Source organism: Globicephala melas, chromosome 10 (assembly GCF_963455315.2).
Source record: "Globicephala melas chromosome 10, mGloMel1.2, whole genome shotgun sequence".
In the NCBI taxonomy this organism is placed as follows: Eukaryota; Metazoa; Chordata; class Mammalia; order Artiodactyla; family Delphinidae; genus Globicephala; species Globicephala melas.
In genome coordinates, this window is record NC_083323.1 from 10,932,210 (window position 1) to 10,959,599 (window position 27,390).

At 51.9% G+C, this 27,390-nt stretch overlaps 1 protein-coding gene across 2 annotated transcripts; it reads right to left on the reverse strand.

The window, feature by feature from the left end:
• Positions 1–3,485: 3,485 nt before the first annotated feature.
• On the reverse strand, positions 3,486–27,018 carry CSF2RB (colony stimulating factor 2 receptor subunit beta). Of its 2 annotated transcripts, none has more exons than XM_030856084.3 (14): positions 26,951–27,018; positions 19,321–19,570; positions 18,225–18,348; positions 16,234–16,424; positions 12,850–13,001; positions 12,599–12,767; positions 11,910–12,045; positions 11,592–11,749; positions 10,276–10,415; positions 9,167–9,329; positions 8,006–8,096; positions 7,728–7,785; positions 6,782–6,885; positions 3,486–6,116 (listed from the first exon to the last, which is right to left on the reverse strand). In XM_030856084.3, exons 2-14 carry the CDS (start codon positions 19,469–19,471, stop codon positions 4,988–4,990), a joined length of 2,766 nt encoding a protein of 921 aa, XP_030711944.1. In that variant the 5' UTR covers positions 19,472–19,570; positions 26,951–27,018; the 3' UTR covers positions 3,486–4,987. The 2 variants fall into 2 exon arrangements, with proteins under 2 accessions (XP_030711944.1, XP_030711945.1); XM_030856085.3 differs by having other exon boundaries at positions 26,932–26,984.
• Positions 27,019–27,390: the final 372 nt, after the last annotated feature.

The following is a 27,390-nucleotide window of genomic DNA, read 5'->3' on the forward strand; positions in this document are numbered from 1 at the left end:
TTAGTTCCCCAACTAGGGATGGAACCCTCGCCCCCTGCAGTGGAAGCACAGAGTTTTAACCACTGGACAGCCAGGGAAGTCCCAAACGATGGTTTCTTTCTTTCTTTTTTTTTTTTTAATATTTATTTATTTGGTTGCGCCAGGTCTTAGTTACAGCAGGCGGGCTCCTCAGTTGTGGCATGCATGTGGGATCTAGTTCCCTGACCAGGGATCGAACCCGGGCCCCCTGCATTGGGAGTGCGGAGTCTTATCCACTGCGCCACCAGGGAGGTCCCTGATGGTTTCTTTTTAATTGGTCTGATTAAAAAAAATAAAAGTTGGGGGCTTCCAACTTCCAACATGGGAAGCCTGTGGCTGTGGCCCTGGTCACAGGGAGCTGGCTCATTTCCTGTCCTGGGAATCTCCCACGTCACCAATCACCACTGGCAGGCACCTGCCCAGGTTTCAGGGGTGCCCAGGTCTGCATCCCAAGTTCCTAGCTTCAAACGCACAGACCTTGGGGGTCAGCGTTCGAGCCTGCCTTTCTCTGGACTACGGTTATTCCAGACCTTTCCATTCCTCCCTCTCCAATGTATAATTTAATTCTTTTGAAGTAATAGCTTTGAATGAGACAGAGGAAGTGGTCAGCTTGTGCCTTGAGAGATTAGGACAGAGGTCGCGTAGACACAGGGCTGACTCACACCAGAAGGGTCCCAAGGAGATAAGGGGTCGGGGCTTGAGGGTGACTTGGGGAGTCAAGTGGATCTAGGCTGCATGAGACCATCAGGTCCTGGACTGTCCCTTCTCCACAATCAAGGTAATGAACATACCCATCACCCCATCCTGATGGAAGGACTGCCAGGCCTCCTCAAGGTACCCCAAGGTGGCAGGGGCTCGGGTTGGGGGCTGTGGCTGACATGCAGTAAAAAGCATCAGTCTGACTCTGGGACCACTTCCTCGGGTGGGATCGACTTGCAGGGCCTTTGCCTCCGTGCTACAGATGACATTTTTTTTTTCCCACCTCTGATCCTCCACTGAATGTTGATGAATCTTAAAGGAGGACAAAATCATGCAGATTTAAAATTAACACAAGTTAAAGATTTCATTTAATTCATTATTAATGAGAAGACCAAGTAGACATTACATCCAGTTCAAAGGAGAGTCCAAAGAACAGCCATATTTACACTTACAGATTGAGAATGTTGAAATAAACCAAGTGTGTGTGTGTGTGTGTGTGTGTTGAGGTTGGGTGTCCCTCTGCTGAACAGAATTTATTTGCATGTCTATAGGCAAGGATTATTTTATATTGCTTTCGGTTATGTACCATTTATAGAGTTTAAAATAGCTCAAAGTCAGTAAAAGGCTAGGATCATATCTCCCCTCTTCCTACGCGGGTGTGCTCTAGACAAGGTGTCATTTTCCCTTGGAGAAAACTTTTTTTTGTTTATTCCAACTTTCCTTAAGAGACAAGAGGAAATTTTAAGTATCTGGTTAAAGGTGATGTGAGTTTCTAGCCAGCCAGGGGCAAGATACAAATTTACTGCAGCCATTATTCATGTCAGATGTGTCATGGTGTTCAATTTACCTCATGGGCACTCTTTATCTTTGACTTTAGTGATTATACAAATATGTGTCTAAGGACTTTCAGAGCCTTCCTGGCAATCTCTACCACCCAACGCTGTTTAAAGATTTTGCAGAAGTGGTGGTGTGGCTCTCTCCCCTCTATTCCCAGCTCAGGATAGAGGGGACTTGGAGAGGGGCACCTCTACCTGGCCCATAGGGTGGGTGCTGCTGGTCCCTTTGGAGCTTATACATATCCTGAGTGTTGTAGGGAGGCAGTGATCCCACTTGGGAACTGAACCATCACCGTGGAAGCTTCCAGGCACAGGTGGCATGTGGAGCCCTCTCAGCTCAGGCTGAGCTCCCAGGGTCCTGGGAGGCCTGCCCCTTGGAGGGTTCTGGAGTGGTCCCTGACCCAGCATGGCTCCTGGGCGCTGGCCCAAGGGAAGTATAATCACCCACCTCCAGCCCCTGGCACCCTTCAAATCATCACATTCAAGGTGTGAAATAAAATTCATATTTTATGGCAAGAGAAGAAAATGTAAACATAAACTTTTTCCTCTGCCCTTCGGCCTCCTCTCTCCCCCGCACTGTGCACTGTATACCTGCATTGTGTGTCCATCAGCAGCGATACCTGCTCAACTACAAAGCGCAACATTCTCCCAGCATTGACAAGACAACAAAAGATAACATTCCTTCTTGATCTTGTAAGGACGCTTAACTCTAGATTGTGTAAACTGTCAATGATACGTCATTCTGTAACAGGGAAGAGCCAATTCTGACTCCATGTTGGATCTGTTTCTTTTACTTTAACCCTTGCTTTTTGCTGCTTTTGTTATTACAATCATTGTCTATAGCTGTTAGCATACATAATGGCCTGCCACAGGGAACCCTGCCTCTCTGCCTGACTGTTAAAGTGCCTTTGTTCAACTCACAGAGAGACACTCTTTTTGTTTCTTTTTTAGATTTTTTTCCTATGTATTTATTTATTTTTGGCTGCGTTGGGTCTTCATTGCTGCAGGCCTGCTTTCTCTAGTTGCAGCGAGAGGGGATTACTCTTCATTGTGATGCACGGGCTTCTCATCGTAGTCGCTTCTCTTGCTGCAGAGCACGTGCTCTAGGCGCGCGGGCTTCAGTAGTTGTGGCACACGGGCTCAGTAGTTGTGGCTTGCGGCCTCTAGATCGCAGGCTCAGTAGTTGTGGTGCACGGGCTTAGTTGCTCTGTGGCACGTGGGATCTTCCCGGACCAGGGCTCGACCCGTATCCTCTGCATTGGCAGGTGGATTCTTAACCACTGCACCACCAGGGAAGTCCCCCACCTCATTCATTTTGAACACAGGATTCCACCTTAGAATGGACTCAAATGTTGTGATTAATTTCACTATTGGTGAGGATTTAAATTGTTTATCATTTTCTTCGACCACAGACAATGCTGTAATGAACAGGGATTTGTGGACAAAAGGAACAAGAACATTTGCTCTGCCACCTATTAAAACATATTATAAAGCTAGAACAGTTAGAATGGTGGGGTGCCATGGAGGGGACAACTTAATAAAAAGGAAAGCCTAGAAAATGACAATACACATGGATTTTCTATATCATAAATGTGACCTTTCAGATACATGGACGAAGAATGGGCAATTCAATCCATGATGCCGGAACACCCAGGTGACTCGTTTAGGGGAAACATAAAACCGGCTTTCCGTTTCACGTGCATATATTCCAAAATCACTATAACTTCACATGAAAAGCTTGAAACACAAAAAGAACCAGAAAAAAATATAACTTTGGACAAATGCAATTTTGAAGCAGGGAAGGGCTTTGTCAATTTGACACCCAAAGTGGAAGCGTGAAGAAGTTCACCCGTAGATCTATCCGATCACTCAGACAAGTCTACGTTGAATACATCCGAAAGCGTCACATACAAAATTAAGAGACAAACCACAAACGAGGAAAACAAATTTACACCATCTATGAAAGGCAGGAGCTAAATAGCTTTTAAAGCTTAATCAGAAAAAAGTGGACATCCAACACAATGAAGACCTTAACGGGCTTAGATCAGTAAAAAAAATACACACGCCCAAGAACTATGAAAATATATGCAAACATGATCGTTCTCAAATAATGCAAATTAAAACAATTTAATGCTATTTTTTTTTGCATATCAGAAAGGCAAAGATTTAAAAGAACCATGATTCCCAGAGTAAGTCAGGCCATAGACCAAAAGCCCCTTGTACATGGCTGGTGGACATGGCATTTGTAAGGTCTTTCTGGAGGAAGGGAAACTGGGAGATTTGGACTATAAGCCCAAGTGTACATGCCCTTGGGTCATTTTCCTTTTTCCCTTGTTGAGCAGTTCTCTCCAACTTTTCTGCAGTCGATGTGGGTTCTGGACTCCCCTCCCCTCCTGAATTTCTCCAGGCCCCACCAGCCTGGGTGTAGGAAGGACATCACTTCAACCAGGAGCTGGCAACTGTCCACTGCTCAGGTCAGTGGCCTGTACAGGATGCAGGGCCTGGGGTCCCTGAGGCTCCCCAGTCACCTCTGTGAGACTAGCAGGGCTTCCTATGAGCTCAGAACAGTGATTCTCACACCATGCCCATTTCTTGGAGTGACAATGGAGGCTGCTGCTTTGCTACCACGTCTGGGGCTGCAGCGCCCGACAGAAGCATGCTGAGTCCAGGGCTGCTCTTCCAAGCCTGAAACCCCCAAGCCCTCACCCCACGCCTTCTGCCTCCTGCCTCAGGGCTGGAATCTCTTCCCCTCCCTGCACTGGGCCACACCACAGGGTATGGCATGTGGGATCTTTGTTCCCTGAGCAGAGATCGAACCTGCGCCCCCTGCATTGGAAGGGCGGAGTCTTAATCACTGGACCGCCGGGGAAGTCCCTGGGCTGGAATCTTGTCGTGTGCATTCATGCCCGCCAGGGACAGACAGAAGTCCTCCATGAAACCAGACATGTCAGAATCTGAATAGGCTCTGACTGAGACATGGCATCTCAGAATAGGCTTAGCCCAGACCTCAAACTCACTCTAATGATAAATCAGTGGAAAGAGAAGACAATAGGAAAAGCAGGGAAACTGGGAAAAAAGGAAAATGGGGGCAAATGAAATGAGTATGTGTATAAATCTCTAATAATTCAGAACCTAAAAGAAGTGAATTTGAAAGAACAGTGTGTGTGTGTGTGTGCGCGCGCGCGCGCGCGCGCGTGTGCGCCTGTGTGTCAGAGAGGGAGGGAGAGAAAGAGGAGTTTGACCTTGCTGAAGGTCAAGGGAGGAGGTAGATGGTTGACTTGTTTTTCTGGTCTCCACGTTACAACATGGAAACTTCTCCTTGGCTTTGCGGAAAGGACCATGGAAGGGACCAGGGGCTGGCAGGAGGGAAAGGCAGGGCGGGAGGAAAGGCAGACCCTGTCCTTCTATGCCCCTCCCTCAACGTCTACAGGGTCTCAGCGCACCTCCCCAGGCCTGCTGACATCCCAAGGGGGCAGTGACAAGTAATCCTGCTGCTTCAGGGCTTTGAAGAGCTGAATGGCCGGCACCTGGGGAGTGGCCTGAGACGGGGGCTTCTTGGCCTGGAACACCTGGTTGAGGTCCTTGATCTCAGGACAGGGTCCTGGGGAGGTGGGCTTACTCTGGGGTGAGAGAGGGCCAGACCCTGGGCCAGGGAGGAAACAGTAGTCACCCACCTGCTGCAGCACGAGGAGCCCCTCAGGGGTTGGGGAGACTGAGAACACATCTGCCCGGGGCGGTCCTGGGCCCAGGACAGGACTGCTGGCTGCAGGAGGGGCAGGGCTGGCCAGAGGGGACTGGGGAAACTGGCCTGCGGTTGGAGGGAGATCCACATAGCCCTCGAACTCTGGCTTCAGTGGGGCTAGGGATCCAGGGGGACCATCAGCCAGTCCAGGACAGAGGCTGGGGTTCCGGTCTGAGGGGAGGCTCAGAGGGGGAGCCTGGGAAGGAGATGGGGCCCCCGTGGGTGGGGTGAATGTCAGCTCTGCAGTGGTGACGTAACCAGTGGCCACAGTGCCTTCCTCAGGACCCCGAGAGCCAGTGGGCAGACCTGGGGGGGCCCTGTCCTTCGGACCTTGACCACCCACCATCACCCCAGGCTCAGGAGGGGCAGGGCCTGCCCCTGGCTCCAGGGAAGGGCTCCCTTCGGTGCCTGGGCTGGACCTCAGGTCCGCATCCCTGGCTTTGCCCGGCCCCATCACCTGGGCCAGTGGGACCAGCTGCACCTGCCCCCCTGTGGGCAGACACAGGTACTCCAGGGGCCCCGGGGGCTGCGGCTTCCTGCTCGTGCCTGTCCGTAGGGGCCCCTGCTGGCCCACGATGTCCGGCAGGGAGCGGCTGTCAAGCGGCCCCAGGTAGGGGCCATTGAAATCGAAGCCGGAAGCCTGGCTCTCAGGCCTGCTTGCGGGGGTGGCCAGCTCTGGCGGGGGCCCGGGCGGCTGCTCCGTGTGGAGGTCCGAGGTGACCAGAGTCATGTCAGGCTCAGATGACGAGTCACAGGCATCTTTAGGGTCCTCTGTGGTGAGAGGTGACACCTCACTGTGCCCGAAGTCTACAGGGGACGCCCTGTGGGGAGAACAAGGCCAGGGACACTGACACCACCCTTGACAGACGCCTCAGCTCCCGCACAGGGAGCCAGGGAGTGGGATGGAGGCCGGGCTCCACCCAGAGCTCACGGGAAACGCAGAGCAGGGCGAGGTGAGGGAGCCGGCCGGGAACAGGAGACCGGGCGCCCCACCAGCCTCCCTGTGGGTCCCCCTCCAGCCCCCGCACTCTCCTTCAAGGTCACGCTCTGCCAGCTGTGGTCCCTCCCACCTCCCTCTCCTTGCCAGCACGCAGCGTCAGCGCCCAGCCTGGGCTCGGCCATGCCCTCGGCCTTCACCTGCCCCACCTGAGGCTTAGTGGTGAGCTGGCCGCTCAGCTGCTGAGGCCATGAGGTTTCGCAGATCCTCTGCCACCCAGCGGGACCAAGGCAGCGTGGCGACCCCCTGGGCAGCAGGGCCGAGGGAGGTCATCTGCTCCAGTCTCCGGCTTCTGGCCATGACCCTCCCTAAGCTGGGAATCGGGAAGCTCTTCCCGCCCCGTCCAGCCGGGACATCTCTCGCTTTAGAGCAGTCAGCCTCCAGGGCCCTGTTCCCACTGAGCCCCAGTCCCAGGCCACCTCCCCTGAGCCCCGACGTGCAGGAGGGAGCCACCGTCCCACCTCCTAGGGATCCCGCGCCGACACTCACCCCTCCGGCTGAGCGAAGCTGGCGCCCCAGAGCCCCCTGTGTGCGTGGCTCCCGCTGCCGACGGCGCGCGTGCCCTGTGGGAGCCGGAGCCCGGCGCGCCCGTTCTGGGGGGAGAGAGGGCGTTTGTGCCTGTGGGGTGGGGGCACCCCAGGAGGTGAGGTGGGGGGAGGGCCTTGAGGGTGGCGAGGGTTCAGGAGCCCCCAGACGTGGCGGCATCTCAACATGGGCAGCAGCGACCACACCCTCCTGACCCCAGGAACGCAAGGCCAGAGAGGGGCTGGGACTTGGCCCGGGGCCCTGGGCAGCAAGGACGGGCAGCCTGTGCCCACGAGGACGCCCATCTGGGCTGTCCCTGTCTCCATGCTCACCCCTAGTCTCCTCCGCACTGGCCGTGAGACCCTCCCAAGGCCGTCCTGGCCTCACCTGCCTGACCAAAGGGCTCCCGCCCCCCACGTGCCGGCGCCCTCCCCAGTGTCCTCTCAGCCTCCCGTGCTGCGCCCCAGACTCACCGCCCACGCCCCTCAGGTTCCCTCTCCAAGGAGTCTTGTCTCCACCCTCCACTCGCCTTCTGCCAGCAGTGGCCTCTCCCACCTGCCACCACCCTCGATCCTTCAGAGCTCAGCGCTGCTGCCCTGTCCTGGGGAAGCCACGCTGCTTCCCACCACCCCTCCCGCCCCCGATGTGACTAAGGCTCTCCTTGCGCCCCCCAGGTCCTGGCATCCCCACGCCAGCCCTCTCTGCTGTTCCACGTGAGTCCCCCCGGGCGGGGTACCCTGTGCATCGGGGGGGCCCAGGGAATCGCAGTGCTGGGCTTGCAGGGGCCGGCCCGGCTCTTAGAGCTTCCCAGCCCCTGGCCTGGCCACATACCACCCCTACTCAAGGCCCACCGGAAGGGAGGAGGACACGGGTGTGGGGACGTGGGCACAGGAGCACAGCCAGCCCCTACCTGGAACAGGTGGCTCTTGCTTGGGTTGGGGATTTTCTCCTCCCACTTCTGGTTCAGCCTGGAAAGACAGCAGGGAGGTGACCGCTGCCCAAGACCTCAGGGCAGCTGCCTCGTGCTCATGTACCGAGGTGAAAGTAAAGCCCAGGGAACGGGCAGCTTTGACCAAGGCCCCACAGGGTGTGAGTTGCAGAGCAGAAACTAGAGAAAGTCAGCTGTGGGGTCCCTGGCATCGTCTGGGGCCCTGGGTAGCGCCCTCCTCCATCTTGGAGTCACCTTACCTGTACCCGTAGATGCCACAGAAGCGCAGGGACACGAGCAGGATCAAGGTGCTGATGACCAGGGTGAGCGCCAGGACCCACGTGGGCAGCACTTCCAGGCAGCCAGGAGGAAACAGGAGCGTTAGCTTTTGGGGAGGGAAAGGGCTGGGGGCTCAGGAGATGAGGTGAAATTGCTGCTTTGGCATGCAGAGGGGAAGAAGAGGCCAGAAACAGACTAAGAAGAAGAGGACATTTGTCTGAGCCACCCAGAGTGCTGGATTGCTGGCAGGACACAGAGGGTTAGATCCTGTCCAGTAGCTGGTGCTGCTGTAGGTGGGCAGTGACTGCAGCCAGAGGCAATCATAGGGCACTTCCTGAAGGAGGCAGCATAGAAGGTGGTCATCAAGAACAGGGAGGCCTGGAGAGGCCGAGACGGGGAAAGGAGTGATGGTGGAGGAACCAGAAGGTGCAAAGGCCCATCAGGGGCCCTCACAACTCTCCACTTGGCCTCAAGCCCCTCAGAGGCTGGGCGCCTCCAGGACTCCCCTGGTCTCCTTCCCTTAGGTCCAGGGGCCCAGCCCTTCTTTCTGCTTGGTTGGGGTCCTCTTCCTCGCGCTCTTTCCCTGCTATGGCTGGCTGGGGGACCTTGCTGCCAACACTTTTTTTTTTTTATTTTTTTGCTGCCAACACTTTTTCCTCTCTCTGCCATCACCTCCCGGACCTTGTTCTGTACTTGTCTCCTGGTGGCCGCTATGGCGATGGTGACAGATAAATGAAATTAGCAAGTGCAGATTGAGGGAAGGTTGAGAAATCAGACCAAAGCTTTCCAATCCCAGGCCCCAGTCTGTAGCTGTTTATGGTAACAGAAAACTCAGGCTGAGTGGTCCCTGGGTAGTAGCTGCCACAAAAGCTAATGGAAGCATGGGAAGCATGGGCCATATTAACAGAGGGCTAAGGTCCAGGCTTAGGGAGACCTGTTGGTGAGACGTGCTCTCCTCTGCCCTCTCGAGACCTCACCTGCAGTCCGTGTTGCACACCAGGTGTCACTTTCTCATCCCTAATGACACCTGGCAGGGAAGGATGCTAGCCTGGGGTGGGGTTACATCTCATGCCCCTATCATCCCCGTCCTCTGTCCAGTGGGGCTGTGCCTGGAGGGGTGAGTGGGGGCCGGGAGGACATACCCCACTCAGTGTCCCAGGAGCTCTCCTCACTCCACTCGCTCCAGATCCCGTTGTAGCCTCGGGGGTCAGGTTTGACTCTCACTCTGGCCTGGTACCTGGTGGCAGGCTCCAGAGGTGGCAGGCACATGCTGTGGGCGTTCTGGAAGTCCTCTGTCTTGGTCTCCTGTGGGTGCAGGTGTGTGAGCAGGTGTGCTGAGGTCTGGTGCACGTGGGCACAGCTATGAAGCCCTCCCGCCTCAACACCCCAGATTTTCTGCTACCCATCAGTCCCCAGCTTGTAGTCGCATCAGATCTGAGGCAGCATCACTCTCACCACAGAGGACCATACTCCAGTGCCCACAGGGGCACAGCACCTGTTGCAATGCACCCCGTGACATATGACGACACCGAGGCCCAGAAACCCTGAGGAGTCAGTCACCATGTCCCCACTCAGCCTCCCAGCTCCTCCTGGGACAGCCTGGACCCTAATTATGGCCTTCCCAGGGGTGCACTGCATGATGACTGGACTCTGGACCCTTAGACAGATGTTCAGGAGCCCAGGGACCACTTCCTGCTCCACCACTGACACACCCCCTTCTGGCCTCAGTTTCCCCATTTCCAGCCTGAAGGTCTGGGGCTGGCTCCGAGGTTTCTGAACTGGCCTCTGTGGAGCCCCAGGCTCTGCCCACAGGCCCTGATGGATACCTGGGGGCGGGGCCCAGACACTGAGTCCCAGGCTGGAGCCCCGCGCACCTCGCAGGGAGCAGCTCTCCTCTTAGCACCTGCACATTTGCATTCTGGATGAGATTCTGGCGAAGAAATGCCCCCTTTATGAGTTTTGAAAACCCTTCCTCCACCTGTCTCTGGTCCTGAAGTCTACAGCTCCTTTGAGATTCAGGGTCACGCGTTCATTTTGGTCAAGTTCACATCAGCTCTGTGAGTCTCAGTTCCTTCACCAAGGGAAGGGACAATGACCTGCTGACTGCACAGGGGCACGACCACCAACTCCCAGTGGCTCCCTCTGACTGGGCACCTGCTGGGAGCCAGGAACCTGGCAGGTGGCACTCTCCCTGGTCTTTCTCGTTTCCCCCTTCCCCCATCCAGGCCACTCCTCGGGCACAGGCCCTCACCTCCCATGAGGCTGCTTCTTTCTTGTACTGGACCTGGAAGATGCAAGCTATGTGTTCATAGTTCATTTTTCCTTCTTTCCAGTGCAGGATGTAGCCGTCTCTGCCCTTGGTCAAGTTGAGGGTTGGAGAAGCCATCTGGACTGGAGGGAGGGAAACTTTTAGAGAACATCATTTCTAACATTCCTCCAGTGGAATATCCCTTGTGTTCCATGCTGGTCACAGGTGCTCTCTCCACTGACCCAGGACCCCAGGTTTCACCATCTCAGGGTCTTTGCAGCCCCACTTCACCATCTCATCTATTTTGACCTGAGCCACCCTTCACTTGGGAGATGCTGAGATACACTTGTTTTGTAGTGAAGTGACCAACAGTATGGGTTACCCCTAGTATTTAAGTAGAAATAAAGTTACTATGAATTTTTTCTAATCTACAGTATTGACAGTGTCCTAAGCATTATTATGAATGCTCAATCTACATGAATTATTTCTCTCAATTCTCACAGCAGCCCTATGTAGTAAATACACAATTTGTCCACTTCTCGGGCAGAGAACTGAGCCCCAGAATGATCAGGTAACTTGCTAAGGACAAGCAGCTAACAAGTGTTAGAGACAAAGACTGCAACCTGGAGGATCCCAAAGAGGAAGTAGTGGGTTCAAACCCAGGTGACTAGGACAAACTGGCTGCTTGTCTCCGACACACACTAAAGACTGGGCAGAAGAACTTGATCATCGTGAAGCAATGCAGGAGATTCCTTTGCATAAGGTCCTTGCTATGTACCAGGAATCAGGAAAATTAACCTGTAAGGAATTACAGTCCATTTGCATACGCGCTAGTCCCCAGTCCATTTGCATACGCTCTATGAAGAAGTAAATCATAGATCAATTATCTTGAAGACTGAAAATATCCATCAGGGGAGGACTTTGGAAACCTGAAAGAGAAAAATCAAACAGGGAAAGAAAGGGAAAATTTGGTGGGACGACCAAGAGGCCACGGGCAACAGTAGGAACTTCAGAGCAGCTGCAAAGCTGGAAGGGAAAATAGAGTTAAAAGAATGAGGTCAAGGTTTTAATATTGATATTCTTGAGAAGATCAATTGCATCTTCCTTCATGTTATTGACCATCGTCACTGTTGCATTATTGCCACTTGAGAACTTCCAGGACCCATGGGAATCATGTTTGTTCAATTTGCTCCCTGGACTTTTCACTGAAAGTGACAAACATGAAGACTGGGCCCTGGGGAACCCTGAGTTTATACGGGTTACAAAGGAAACAGTGCTGTCACAAGGCTCTCTGTGCAGAAGGCTGGGGGCAAACTCACTGTTATCTGAGCTCTTTATAAGTTTCTCTTCCGCTTTCGGTCGAACAGAGACAATGTACTGGCTGTGGTTCCTGGGGTCAGGCACGGGAATCTGGCAGCAGTGCCGGATGTAAGGGCTGCTGGTTTCCTCCATCTGCACTGGGGAACATTCTTCCTCCCTGAGGATCACGGCAAAGGGGAGGCAGGGGGAGGCAGGGCCACATGAGGAATGAGACCTCCAGATGAACTGTGGCTTCTGCTGGGCCTCCAGGGGCAGGAGGAGGCCAGGAGATGGTTAGGCCTAGAGGAGCAGAGGGGACAGAGGCAGGGGACACTCACCTTGCACTGGGGCCGGACTTGTAGAAGAGGGTGAAGAAGACCGAGCTGGTCACCTCGGACCTCACTTCCCAGGAGCAGCGGAGCAGGGCAGCCCCGTCGAAGAAGCACTGGAGGTTCTGGGGCTGGGACTCATTCCCTGGGAGGGAGACAGTCCCTCATTCAGTCCTCATTCATTCATTCCCTAGCCCTCAGTGGGCCCACCATGAGGCTCATCACAGAGAGATTATGGGCATTGGGGCCAAAAAGACCAGGGGGTTGAACTCAGCCCAAAGGGCCAGCTGTGTAAACACAGGTCAGAGAGTGAATTCTGTGAGCCTTCACACTCCCCTGTGCAAAGCTGGGAGGGCGTGTCAGCCTCAGGGTTTGGGAATTTAACGCAATCACGTTGGTATGTCTGTGTAAGGTGCAGCTCTCACGAAAACACAGATGCTCATATGCCTTTGTGATTAAATGGTAATTGTTCCTCCACGGAAAGTGGGCAACAAACTGGGGCCCAGAAGTGAGTAAGATGCAGCCACTGCCTCTGCAGAGTCACAGTAGGGACGGGGTGGGCCAGGGAAGTCACTGTGAACACATGGCTCAGAGCCTCTGTGGTTCCCATGGGGCGGACCCCTGGACGCCTTCTGTCCAGGAGCTGTAATGAGCTGCCCTCCCCATAGGGGGGCAGTGTCCCATTCCGACTCTGTTACCTGGCGGGGAGGCCCAGCGAACCTCTGTGCTCCACTGGCTGGGCCGTCCCGAGAGCCCCGAGCCCGGGGCCAGCCTGGTGCGCACTCGGGCCACATAAGTGCTGCTGGGCATGAGGTGCTCTGGCCCCAGGATGGCCCGGGAGGCGCTGGAGTAGATGGTGGGGGCGTCCTGGGGGAGAGAGGGGTTGCTGGAGCAGGAACGGCTGGGCCAGGTCCCCGTGGGCGCAGGGCACAGCTGGTGGGGTCCCTACCTCCCAGGAGTCCTGAAGCCGCCTGTAGACCACCTCAAACTCCAGGCTGGACAGCCAGTGGCTCTGGGAACCCCCACGGGCCACACTCCAGGACAGCAGGACACTGTCCCCGGCAACACTGATGTTGAGGTCCCTGGGTGCGGGGGGCTGCACTGGAGAGAGAGGAAGGAAAGCGTCCCTAAGGGGCTGGATGACTGTGTGGGATGTTCAGGGCCTGCATGGCCCATGTGTGGACAGACCTGGGTTCCAGGCCAAGCACTGCCGCCACGGACTGAGCGACCTTGGAGAGACCCCTCACCTCTGTGGGCCTCAGACCTTCATCTGCTGAACTGTGAGGATCCAATGTGCATGTGAATGAAGATGTGCAGATTGCTGGGCGCCCAGAACATAAGCTCCATGCAAAGGGCTGCCAGTCACTCCAAGTGGACCTTCCTCCTGTCCCCACTGCCCATGAGGAGGTGTGTGTGGCCTCCTTCCCACCAGAGGACGCTGTGGCTCATGTTACTCCCTCTCCTGTCCACACTTTCTTATTTCAGTGTCCAGTGTCATCCTGCACTTCTCAGTGCCCAACAGACATGTCTCCTCCTCTAGAACATTCTTGGACCCCTCCCCCAGCAGAATCCCTTGCTCCTTTTCCTGCCCCACCATAGCCCTTTGTATGATCCTTATAGCCCTGGAGGATATAGATGCTTCCACATCTGCCCCCTCAAGTAGTCCAGGAGCTTGTGGATGTCAGGGGTGGGGTCCTGACCCCCTTGCCTCTCCCCAGGGCCTGAGATGAGTGGTTCATTGCATATGGGGACAAAGTGAATGAATTAACGAAGGAATAAATGAATGAGTACATGTAGGTCCACCTTCAGAGACTTTTCACGAAATCATTCCATCACCAACAGCAGGCAGACACCTGCTGGGACCTACAGGGTTGGGTGAGCAGAGTCACCCATGAATGGCATGGCTGCAGACTTCCTGAAGCTTCTATATCTGAATGCTGAGAGATGACTTTCCAACACAAAAAATTCCGTAAGGGACAAACGAGATGTCAATATTCTATGCCGGACAGGGGACAGGGCATGAAAGAGCGTGTCAGAGCTGGAGCCTCAGAAAATTTTCAGCCCAGAATGGCAGATCCAGAGCACCGCTGCCCCAGCCCCAGCCCCAGAAGGCATCACTAATCAATCATGCACTCCTAGCCCCTGAGCCTGTCATGCAGTGGGACTCCTTGTCAGCCTGGAGCCGTAGGAAGCTGCTCCCAACTGAACAGACTGGGAAACCAATGGAAAACCTATTCATCCAACCTGAGGGATGTAGTCCATGAGCTCATTTCACAGGTGGAGGTGACAGAGGAAGTGAAATATTCCGATCCCTACATGTGTAACCTCAGAGCAGATCAGATGCACATCTCTCCGTTCCCCAGCACCTCAAGGCCTCCCTGATTCATTGCCTAAATGGTTTGGGCTAAAACTGAACTTCCCACTCAACATATGCTCCGGCAGGCAAATGCCACACTGCCCTCGCCATTTCTAAGTGGTCCCCATCTCAACCATGACACCTGTCATCACTCCTAAGCTTCACAGGGCCAGGGACACTGATGGCTTGTTCACTGCTTTCCTGTATGTGCAAGTGTTCTATTGAAGAGCAGATTAATGAATGAATTGCTTGTATAGCCTAACTTTGATTTGTATCCCTCCAATTTCCCATCCCTTGGCCATACGGCAGTTGAATCCCTATCATTTCTCTCTGGGATGAGTACCTTAGGTCACATTCTGTTCTCCGTCCTCCCACCACCTCCTGTCGCCTGCCATCTACACTGTACATCACCCACCTCTGACATCATCACACCCACATCTGATCATGACATGCCCTTTCAGTGGCTCTCCATCGTCTAGATGTTGACCCCTAAACAACTCCTTTGCAGAGCACAGAAGCCTGTCCAGGTCAGGCCCCTGCCTTCCCTGCCCCCCTCCTTACCACTGCCCAGTCCTCTCGAAGTTGATGCTTCTGAGACACAATTACTTGCGGTTTTCCTAACCTGCCTCATCCTCCCGAGTCGCCCAGCCTTTGCACACACTCCTTGCTCTGCCAAGGATGCTCTTCCCACTCTCCTCCCTCCCACCCTTCAGATCTCCCTGCAAAGCTCCCTCCTTGGGGAAGCCTGTCCTGACCTCCCAGGGGCCCCTTGTCCACTGCCCCTCGGCACGTGGCACGCACCCGCCTTCAGTAAGTGATCACACCCGACAACATCTGGTGTGTCCCGCCCTGTACGCTCTGAGCTCCACCGGGACGGGACTCCTTCTCATCCATCAGACACATGTTTTGAGACATTGTTTGGAGTGAATTCATCACAGCCTAACTCATCCCCTCCTCCAGGCAACAGCTCTGTGCTGCTGTGATGAACAGAGGCGGGAAGCAAAGCCTGGAGCCCCTTCCCCATCCGACACTTGCAAGGAGCAGCAGGTGGCCCAGGGTTTGGGATCCAGGACAATAAATTCAGACACTAGCATCTGAGTACCTAACCTTGGGCAAATTCCTGCTCTCTCAGCCTGTTTCATCACGGCGGCCATGGCTCACGGGCCCAGCCGCTCCGCGGCATGTGGGATCTTCCCGGACCGGGGCACGAACCCGTGTCCCCTGCATCGGCAGGCGGACTCTCAACCACTGCGCCACCAGGGAAGCCCAATACTAACTTTTAAAAATGACCCCATGTTTATTTCAGAATCATTCTAAGCACAAATATAATTGAATTAATGTAATGAAAGTGCTGGTTGTCTTTCTGTCTGAGGTACAGTTAAATGAAGCCCGACTATTCATATAAAATGGTCATCGACTCCCACCCAAGACCATTGACTTTCTTAGGCTCTGTGGACACGCAGCGCACACACTGGGGGCCGCGCGGCGAGGGCAGTAAGGGGATGACCTTCATCTCCAACATGCAGAGAGCACCCGGCAAGTCCGGCCCATCACTATCGTCATGGTTCATTGTGGCACTTTGGAAAAGTTACGTAGTTGCTCTGGGTCTCAAATGCCTCATCTATTAAATTGGCTGTCACAGACGTTCCATGAGACCAAATCGGTGAAAGAATAAAGTTTGTATCTGACTAAGAAGGAGTGTTCTTCTAGACGGGAAGCCTCAGGTCTGGAAGGCAATAACGTGGCAGGTGCTGGAGCATCTGGGAGGGGTGGGTACCTTAGGCTGGGGCTCCTCACCTTGAACCTGACCCAATGCCTCCATCTAAGGAGACTGTATCCTCTTCCCCCAAGAACCAAACCCAACTCAAGCCGCTGTCTACACCCCTTGAAGGATCTCCCTCCCTGGCCCATCTCTTGCAGCCTGGACACCCCTGTCCACACAGGGGACCACCCTTGGCCAGGGCCCCCAGGCCTCACCATGCTGACTCAGAGTAACGGTGAGCTGGGCACCCAGAGGCTGGTCTGGTCGGAATGAGAAGTAGTCATGGTCAGCAATGACAAAAACTTCGTAGGGAATGACACACATTCTGGGCACACAGCCGGGACAATGGCCATTGAACCAGGGCATGCCATCACTGAGATCGCAGGACACTGGCTGCGGAAGGCCCCTGTCAGGAGAGGATGCAGGTTAGCCCAGAGAGAAGAAGAATCACTCCTTCACAAACATTATTGAGTGGTTCCCATGTGTAAGGCTTTGTTTAGGATCAGGGGGCCTGGCGGGGAACAAAACACACACAAATTCCTGTCAACAGAGCTGACATCCTAATAGAGGAAGACACACACGAAACAACTGAAGAAACTAGGTCGTGTGTCAAATGGAGAACACTGTGCATAGACAAGTCAAGAAGGAAAGAGGTATGAAGAGGCCAGAAGGGCTGGGTTGGGGATACAATTTGAAATAAGGGAGGCAGGAAAGGTCTCTTAGAAAAGGTGACATCTGAGCAGAAACTTGAAGGAGATGAGAGAGGACTCCATGCGGATTCTGAAAGGGGATTTCGGGGAAAGGGGATTTCAGTGAAAGGGAACAGCAAGTGCAAAGGCCCTGGGGTAGGCACAGGTTTGGAGCGCTGTATAACTAGGCAGTTAACCAGTGTGCACAGAGTAGAGATGTAAGTGTGGGAGGTCTAGAAGCCTAGTTGTGGGAGGTGATGGGAGGCCAGTGCTCAAAAGGAATTTAAGGAAATATGATTATTTTGATTTCACTGGAACTGTGGAAAATTCAGAGTTATGAGCAAAGGAGTGACATTTTGGCATGCTTTGAAAGGATTCCTCTGGCTCCTGGGCTGGGGATACACTGGGTCGCAGGGGGTGGCAATATTGGAAGGGGAGGGACCAGTTAGGAGGCTTTTGGACTATCTCAGTGATAGGAGGTGTTTGGAACCATGGCGTTAGCCAGATTCACATTCTATTTGCAGATAAAGTTGGCAGCATTTGCTGATGGATTGAATGCTGTGGTGGAGAAGGAAAGGAGGGAAAGGCGACTGAAAAACAAAACAGTCGGGACTGTGGTGGCAGTGATGTCCTTGAGCAGCAAGACCAGGTGGGACCCCGGCTGTAGCCTCAGGCAGCCCTGGGACAGGGCAGATCCTGCAGGGTGGGGCCAGGAAGGCGGCAGATGTGTGAGGTGGGGGGCTAGGGGTCGGGGTGGGAGGAGCAGAAGGAAGTGGGTCACAGCTAAGGGTGGGAGGTGGGGTGGGGGCTGAGGACAGCGGACAAGGAAGACTGAGGCTCCTGGAAGGGCAGGAGAGAGAACGGACGGGCAGTGGCGCTGTGGGGTGGGAGCGGCTCCTTCCCAGGGGCGGTCTCTAGGGCACACCCCAGACCCTGTGATGCCAGCTCTTTCATTTCTATTATGGTGAGTCAGACTCTCACCAAATCCCAGAATGGTGGGAGCACCTTCCCAAATGGGGTAGGCCCGGGAGATGCTGTGAGGAGAGAGGAGAAACCGCCACTCTGGAGGTGGCAGGGCCCGGGGGGCACGTGGAGCCCAGCCATGCAGGCTGGACGCAGGACACTGGTCCCACTCAGGCCACTTCCCCACCGTGTGGCCTGGGGGAGGGACCTCACCTCCACGGCCTCGGTTTCCTCATCTGTGAATTGGGCATCATATCCCTGCCCGCCTCACAGGGAGGATGAACCGAGATCAATTTCTGCCTGGTGATCTTGTCCAATTGTGACAAAACAAGAGAAGATTATCATCACCATCATAACAACGATATTAACACAGGAGGCTCTTCCCCCAAACCTGATGTCAGACACCAGCCCACGGGCGTGGCAGGCCGCCTGATGGGGCAGCAGCTCCTGGGCAGGGGCCTCCCCGCCCCGACCCCCGTCCAGCCCCGACCCCGGCACAGTCCCCACAGCAGAGGCCCTTCCTGCCCTCCGGCCCCAGGCCCGGCCTCACTCGCCTGTTCAGCCTGCGGTGGAGGGTCACGTTGACCAGCCGCTGGGCGTCCTGGGTGTCCGCCCACCTGCAGACGATGCGGCTGGTGTAGTCGTTATGGCAGCGCAGGGTCTGCAGGGGGAAGGTCCCTGACAGGGGGAGGCAGAAAGGGGGTCACACCTCTCCCCTCCAGATGTCCCTTGTCACCGCCCTTCCCAGCCCCTCCTGGTGTGTGGCACTGGGGAGGAGTCTCCCAGAGTCCCGTAGAGGCTCCTGGAGGCCAGACAGAGGTCCCCAGGAGCCCTGGGCGGGGCTGGGGGCTCTGCAGCTGTGAGGGTGCCAGCCGCGGACCCTCCTGTCTGCACAGAAACACATAGTCCAGTTGATTCACAGTATATGTCCTGAGCCCCCACCTTGCCCTGCTCCTGGAACAGGGTCCCTCCCACCCCAGGGTGGGGACAGGCATCAGGCACATGCCCTGCCCCTGGGCCCCTGGGTGCTGCGGCCTGGGAGCAGAGGCGCAAACCCACCCCTAAGGGGCAGTGTGGCAGGGCCTTACTCTGGGATGTCCCCACCCTGCTCTCGTGGTCAGCTGTTGGGAAAGGGAGCGTGGTCTCCAGGGTTATCAGGGGAGCCAAGCTCTCAGTGAATCCTTGGGGAGGGGGGTTCATGGGCCTGAAGAGCCCGGGGAGCATCGCAGCAGGGCCTCCAGGCAGGAGGAGAGACCCCCAGGCTGAGAGTCCCCGGGAGCAAAGGTGCCGTGGTGGGAACTGGTTGAGGCTGTCTAGGTGCCGATGTCTGGGGGCGAGGGAGGGTCAGAGAAAGGACTGGAATGGCCAGCCAGGAGGTCAGAGGCCTCAGATGCCGCAGTGACAAATGTGGGCAGAGAAGCCACACAACCAGAGAGGCCTTCACAGGAGGCCAGAGAAGAATGAGCGGGAACGTGGGAGGAGGGAAGAGGGGACTCCAGGGATGACCGGGAGAGAAAAGAAATAGCAGGGGTCGCGGGGGGCAAGGAAGGAAGGGAGGGAAGGCTGGGGCGTAGGGTCTGGAGCTTCCTCAGGGATGGGGCGCAGCAGTGAGAAGGCGGAGGGAGAGGGGGAGGGAGCGATCGGGCTCACCTTGGGCCCCTGCCATGCAGGGCCCCCAGCAGAGCAGCAGCAGGGCCAGGGGGACCAGCCCCCGGGGCAGCGCCATCTCTGGAGTCAGCTCTGGAAGAGCAGGTGGCTGGCTCAGGTGGGTCCAGGTCTGGGTAGGGTCTGGACTCCTCATTGTTCTAGAATCTTGTGTTGCTGCCCAGCTGGGGGCCAGGCCAGACCCATGTCCTCGCCTCTTGGAGATCCTCTCTCCAGGACCCTGCCTCTTCTAGGCCTGCGGAAGGAAGCGTCAGCCCTTGGGACTCGGCCCACGTGGTGGGGCGGACCCAGGAGTGGCTCTGATGCCTGGGCTCCAGCTCCCACCGCTGCCTCAGCCTGGCACCTGGGACAGTCCCTTCTCCTCAGCCTCAGTGCCTGGGACACGACCGTGAGGGAGATGCACTTAACGGCCTCTGAAGATGTGGGTTCCCACTGGATCGCACATTGGGTACCCAGTGCACCGGTGTTGAGAAAAATCTAAGAGGGAGGCCTGGTGTTTGATTTGTCCCCAGGTCCGCCTGGTACTGACCCACATCTGCCTGGGGGAGTCGCTGGGTGTTGGGAGTGTGGTCCTCTGGATGTGAGCACATGCACGCTCACACACACACGCAGGGGCCTGGGACTCTCCCTGCCCTTTTCCATTTACCTCATTCCTCCCACACCACCCCCTGAAACGCCAGTTCCCTTTTCTCTGCAGAAGCCTGGGGATCTCCTTTTTTCATTTCATCCAGCCCTGGGAAGTACCAGGAGAGTAGAACAGAGAGGACTGTGACTCCTTTTCTGCCCCTAAGATTGTCTAAAACTTCACTCAAGCTGTACACATGGACCCCAGAAGCTGCCTTGCTGGGAAAAGCATGGCCCTGGGCTCAGTCAAACTGACTTTCAACACAGGCTGTGCCCCTCCTGTGCACTGGCTGACTCACCAGTGCTCCCTGAACCTTGCTCTCTGCATCTGTAACATCAGCACAACCCAACGTATCTCACATGGTGGTCATGAGGAGAACCAAACTCAATGATGTTTACAGGGTGGTTAGTCCAGGAAATGCTCAGGAAGGAAGCGTGGGTTTGTCTGTAGCTGAGGGACGGTATTGTCCACTTCAGGTCCTGCAGGGGGCAATGCCATGGCAGGCTTGGGAGAGTCTGCGTGAGCTGGGGCAGCTTCCTCTGCCTACCTGTAACTTGCCTAAAAACTCAGAGCTTCTCTTTGGGTCTTAGCACAAATGTAAATACTGCACGTGTAAAGAGGTCAATTCATCTGAAAGTCAGTTATAGGTTTAACATAATTCTAATCAAAAATTAACAAGATTTTTTTTTTTTGCGGGAACTCAGAAGAAAAAAAATATATATGTGAGGACAGTTAATGAGATTTTTTTAAAATAAGGAGTCTCATAGAAAACAAACTTATGGTTACCAAAGGGCAAGTGGGGGAGGGATAAACTGGGAGTATGGGATTAACAGATATACACTACCATATATAAAATAGATAAACAACAAGGGTTTACTGTAGAGCACAGGGAACTATATTCAATATCTTGTAATAAACTATAATGGAAAAGAATCAAAAGTAAAAAAAAAATAGATATATACATATACATGTGCCCCAAATCACTTTGCTCTATACCTGAAGCCTACAAAATATTATAAATCAACTGTACTTCAATAAAAATAAGGAGTCTCCACCTAATGGCAAAATCTACTGCAAAGGTCTAAGTAAAGAAATGTGTTTTCACACACACACACACACACACACACACACACACACACGATAAATCAATGGACGCACTGACCAGACAAACTCTATTTCACCAGAGAATGTACTCTGTGATGAAGAAGCAACCACAAATCAGTGTGAAGTGATGGAATAATAAAAAGTGTTGAGACAATTGAATAACAACATAAAACATATCAGCCTAAATCCCTACCTCACACCATTCTCCACATATCAGGTCAATGAAATGTATGTAGTTACATCGTATGAAACTTGCAAACCATAGAAGTGAATCTTTGAACTATTTAAGCTTCAAAGCACTAGAAGAAATCAGAGAGACAAAGGCTGACAGAAGTGCATAAAAGTGAACGCTTCTGTATTTTATACAAATAACTGAACCATAAAGCAGAGGACAAATTGCAAAATAAATGTGTTAGAAGTATGGAGAACAGGTGACTACCCTTACACTGTAACTAGTTCAAGCAAATTAATGACATCAAAGGACACAAGTCTAAAAGACACATACATGCAGCGAATACATATTAGTGGCTAACAATTATAAAGTGCTTACCATTAGCCAGGCACTGTACTAAGGGCTTTACAGATGTTAATACATCAACGTGTAGGTTAAAATCTCCACTTTGTAGTTGAGGAAATCGGTATAGGATCCATGATCATACAGCTAGTAAGGAACAGGCTGACATTGAAACCCACAGCAGGTTGGCTTTAAAGTTTATGTTCTTAACCACTATGCCAATAGTGGTTGTATTTTCCAATTATTGGTATCATATGTGTCTATTCTGACATATACTGACCCAGTAGACATTCTACAGACATGCACAGATACAGCAAAGACAACACAAAACTTTAAAACATCTTAATTAACATCCTCAGGGAAATTTGAGAAATCATAGGCATTTAAGAACAGACTGCTCTGCAAAGAACAAACAGAGTTCTTGGAATCTGAAGGTATGAGATCATAAAAAACAAATGAACAAACAAGGAAACAAGCACCACAACTCAATAATGGGCTAAATCACAGAATTAACACTATAAACCGTCATGTTACAAAAGTAGTTATTGAAGACAGCAAATAAGCAAGGAGATGGAAAGTCTTAGAGAAAAGTTGAGACCTAGAAAAGAAATCCAGGAGTTCCAACATCTAGAAGCAGAAGACAGAGAGAATTGAGGGCAGGTATGGCAGACAGTGGCAGCTACCTAGCTGTCCCTTTCCTCCTTGGTAACAGAAGCTCAGATTTTAGCTAGGTTTATTGCTGCACAGAATAAAAGATTATATTTCCTACACTCTTCTATTGCTAAGTGTGGTCATGTGACAAAATGTTGTCCAAGAAGATGTGAGTGGAATCATTGGGTGTGCCTTCCGAGAAAGGCTGCTTAAAGGAACTTGGCTCAGGTAAGAGGAATCCATTTTTGTCCTCCTGCTTTTTTCCTTTCCTCCAGTCTGCAATTTGGAAGTGATGACTGGAGCTCCAGCAGCCATTTTGGATTATAAGGTTATCTTGAGAGTGGAGGTCATATGCAACAGAAAAAGAGGAACCTCAATCCCTCTGCTCACTGTGAAACAACCATACCAGTCTGAGACTGCCTACTTCTGAACATCTTCTATGTGAGGGAAAAAATAAACTTCTATATTATTATGCCACTGTTATTTGGGGATTTCCACGTGCAACCAAAGAGATACACTTGGAAACAGAAGAAAAATTCACAGGGCTTTAAAGGAGACGATAATCCACTAAGTGAAAAGCAAGATTCATTTTTTTTAATAGCACCAAACTCAGTCACATGCTAATGAGCTTTCTGTCATCAAAGAGTAAAAGGGTAATCCTAGAAGCTTCCAGAAGGAAAAAGACGAGCAAACGAGTTATTTTCAATGAAAAAAGATCAGGTTGGCAAGATTCTGTCACAGGTGACCTGGAACTCTAAATAGATAGTAATGTCTTGAAAATACTGAGAGGAAAATATGTTTGAACCTAGAATCTTAAAAAGTCAAGCTTATTTTGAAGTTCAAGGGCAAAAACCCACAACATTTTGGAAATGTAAGGACAATGAAAGCTTTTCAGATGTTTTCTAAGAAAATGAGTCCAGTGTGGATTTCAGAAAATATAAAAGGTCCAGGAAAGAAAGAGAGCATGTGATACTGGAACCAGTGTTGAGAGAAGAAACCAATAAGACTTATAGTTAAGTAAATAAGAATAGTTACTGTATAAAGTGAAAAGAAATAAACATGGAAACAATATTGAAGTAAAACTAAGATGATTTTAACATGGCAGCTGGCTGTGAGGTTAGGGGTGAAAAGAAGAGGAGAACTGAAAACTTGTTAAGGATCTTGTCTGGTTCTGGAGGAGCGTATATATTCTAAGTAAGCCCAAATGCTGACGGAAAATATAAGTTAAATATGTGTGTTTAAAATGTAAGGGTTAAAAATCACTAAGAGTGAGGGGTAAACATGGGAGCAAGAGGATGACAGGGAGGGGCAAAGGAGGAGGAGGGAGAGGGAGAAAGAGGTGAGAAAAGCCAAAAGCTTTCTCACTCCAAATAAAATAAACATGTACACAAAAATTCCCAAACTCATGAAGAAATTTAATGATAAAAGTAAAAACTGGAAAAGGAAAATAAAAATCAAAGCACAAATTCACTCCAGACAAAAACAATTTCATAGTACAATCTGACAAAGACTTTAAGAATGCATCAACTCTATACATGATTAAAAGAAATAGATCAGGGCTTCCCTGGTGGTGCAGTGGTTGGGAGTCCGCCTGCCGATGCAGGGGACACGGGTTCGTGCCCCGGTCCGGGAAGATCCCACATGCCGCGGAGCGGCTGGGCCCGTGAGCCATGGCCACTGAGCCTGCGCGTCTGGAGCCTGTGCTCCGCAACGGCAGAGGCCACAACAGTGAGAGGCCCGCGTACCGCAAAAAAAAAAAAAAAAAAAAAAAAAAAAGAAATAGATCAGCCGATTAAAAGGAAAAAAAGGATAAGTTTATCTTGACAGTTGCTCCTAAATTTTTGGTAATACAAAAGCCATTCCTGATTAAACAAAGAAATAAACCTTGGCAAATGAGGAATTGAAGGGAACATTGGCATTTCTGGGTATGTACTAGAAACCTGGGGCAATATCAGAGTCAAAGGGAAATGTTAGTGCCCTCCCAGTTACAGGGACGAAAAGGAGAAGGCTGCCTGCTGTTGTCATGACCACTATTTTGGGGTCAAGGGGTCAATCCTTCCCAAAATAATCCTTCCCTTAGTTTAGATTAAGACTAAATTAAGAGTAAATTAAGACTCCAAAAGGATTTTCGATTGGCTTAACAAACTGATTCTAGATTACAACAAATCAAACATGAGGGACTTGCTCTATTAGCTAGAAAAATAATGAGTGTAATAGTAGACAGATGGTTATTTAAGGAAAATAACCAAGTAGGAAGTTGGGAAGGAATAATGGAATTTCAAATCACAGAGGAAAGCACGGGTTGCATACTCATATTTCATGATATTGAGACAATCAGCTGATCTTGTTTTAAAAGTTAGATTACTACTTTACATATTACCCACCTCTCCAAATTCTAGATGGATTAAAGATTTAAAAGTCAAAACTAAAATGATAAAAGCATTAAAAATATTTCTTTAATCTTAGCGGTTGAATAAGACGCCGAATCCAGAAAGCATGAAATAAAAAATAATGACAGATTTGACTTAAGAGCAATGACCACGTTTGCATACAATGCAAGATATCTTCAACATGTCAGATAAAAAAGACAAATGATAATATGGAAGAATATATTTTCAACGTATATAAATAAATGGTTGCTATGCATAATAAATGAAGCACTCCTAAAATTAATACATAAATGCAATGAACCCATCAAGAAATGGAAAAAGGACATTTCCATGCACGTCATACATGGAATCCAAATGGCCATTAAACACATGGAAGACACACAGCTTCACCCACCACCAGGGAAAGGATGTATCCAAGCAAGAACCAGATACTTTTCATCCATTACATTGGACACAATTAAAAGATTGTTTCCTGGGCTTCCCTGGTGGCGCAGTGGTTGAGAGTCCGCCTGCTAATGCAGGGGACATGGGTTCGTGCCCCGGTCCGGGAAGATCCCACATGCCGCGGAGCGGCTGGGCCCGTGAGCCATGGCCGCTGAGCCTGCGCGTCCAGAGCCTGTGCTCCGCAACGGGAGAGGCCACAGCAGTGAGTAGGCCCGCGTATCGCAAAAAAAAAAAAAAAAAAAAAAAGATTGTTTCCCTAAAGAGAAATCAGCTTTTTTATGCACGACTGTGAGGTGTATGTTAGTTCAGCTACTTTGAGGATGGTTTGACAATACCTATTACTAGTTTGAACGTGCAATCACTTGCCCTGCAATTCTGCTTCTAGGAATCTGAGCTGCAGAAATAGTTTCACAGGTGTGGAAAAATTGGAAATCACGTAAGGGTCTAGCAACACGGGATTGGGTAAATTGTGGGGTGTCTATACTAATAAATGCTATGTACCCCTTGGGGCTAATTTATGAGTTAAATCTCCATGTATTATTCTGGAACGTTGTCCAAAATGTAATATTAAGTGGAAAACTAAGTCATAGGACAATATGTATGTTATTATCTCATTTATGTACCCCCAATTTTTAACAAAGAAGGTATCCATGTATTTACTTGGTTAGTGTTAAATACGTTCATTAAAGAACTCGTGAAGTATCCTGTAGTGTTAGTGGATATAGGACAACATAAGTAAAACTAATGAATGGAAACAAGGGTGACCAAAAATTAATAGGAAAGGTTTTACTCATTATAAAACCATTAGAAAACAGGGAAGATGATAAGTAGAGAAAATTAGAATCTGTTTATACAAAAGTGTAACAGTGGGGCCTTTGAAGACTTAACATCACACATTTGCAACTTGTCACTGGAGCCTGTCTGGCAAGTGTCCACAGGCTTGTACCCCCCTGGGGACCCACAGAAACACCTGCCCTCCCGTCCACAGGGCAAGTGCACACACCTGCACACATCCGGATGCAGACACCCCCAGACGCTCCCCACTCAGCCAGCACACGTCAGTGCAGGGCATCCACATCTGGGCCCAAACCCAATTAAGCAACAGTGTGTCAGGGAGGAGTGCGACCGTAAAGAAAACATTCTTGGACGGGGGAAGACAAGTCTCTAAGTAAGTAAGGGACTGGGCGTCTTCTTATCTTCCAAAGTGAGTTTCTCAACCCGCACCAAGCTCTGGGCCTGGCCACAGCAAGGCTCCCGGCTTCATCCTCTGTCTCCCAGTATCTCTCCATCTTTGTGGACATCCACATATGTATATGCGTATGCTCGCACACACACACACACACACACACACACACACACACACACACACACTCTCCCTCTCTCTCTCTCTCTCTCTCTCTCTCTCTTTCTCTCTCCCTCTCTCTCTTTGAACCAGGATGTCAGGAACTATCAGTGCTCTCCCCTTTCCAGACATGAGACACAAGCCCAGGGCAGGATATTCTCACTGCCACCAACACCTTTGTGACAACTTAGTGACAAAGCAAAGACAACGGTACACAGGGGTCTGACTCCCAGGCCTGAGCTCTCCACCGCCCCAGGTATCTTCTCTGCTGCCAGGACAGCAGGATCCTCCAGGGAGGCCTGGGCCCCCCAAAGCCCTTCATACAACACCCAGGCAGGTCGGCCCTCACTGTCTCCTCGTCCACTGGCTGCCTAGGAGTCTGGGTTCAGGACTTCCCAAGAGACCAAGCCCTGACCTCCCAAGTCCTCAGAGCACACCTGTGCACTCAGCACCCCCGGGCTCTCCCTGTCCTTTCCATCCCAGGCTCCTACACTCCCCCTGCTCCCCACCCTGCCCTTTAGCCTACCCTCAAAGCCGGGCTGTACCTCTTTGTGCTGGGACAGACGGACCTTCTGCTGGAGTCTCCAGCCGGCAGCCAGCCAGCTTCTCAGTCTTCCTACTTATGCTGACGTCATTAGGAAACAGAGAAGCTGAAAGAGGAAGCGGTGCTGGCCTGGCCTCTTTCCGTACAAGTGACTCTTCAGGAGACTGCCCAGCTTCTCAGAATTGTGGACACCAAGATATCAATTTTCTTTTCTGAGCTTTACTGACTTTGCAAACGTTGTTCCTTCGGCCAGAAGTACTTCTACCTTCTATCCTTGGTCTTCCTGTAAACCTCCACGCATCCTCTCTCAGCTCAATGCAAAGTTCCTCCACGCAGCCTTCCTTGACACCCCCAGGGGGACACAGGGGGAAGTCGCTGCAATACCCAGAGCAGGCGAGAGCCCAGAGCCACAGGGACCTGGACTCCCACCGCCACCTACTC

Bases quoted from the DNA above. Each gene is read 5' to 3' on its own strand.
- CSF2RB (XM_030856084.3), bottom strand. From the start codon at position 19,471: ATGAGGAGTCCAGACCCTACCCAGACCTGGACCCACCTGAGCCAGCCA. The intron at 12,768-12,849 runs GTAGGGACCCCA...TCTCTCCCCCAG, and splicing joins GGCTTCAGGACTCCTGGGAG to GACGCCCCCACCATCTACTC. The intron at 7,786-8,005 runs GTAAGGTGACTC...CTGTCTTTCCAG, and splicing joins TGTGGCATCTACGGGTACAG to GCTGAACCAGAAGTGGGAGG.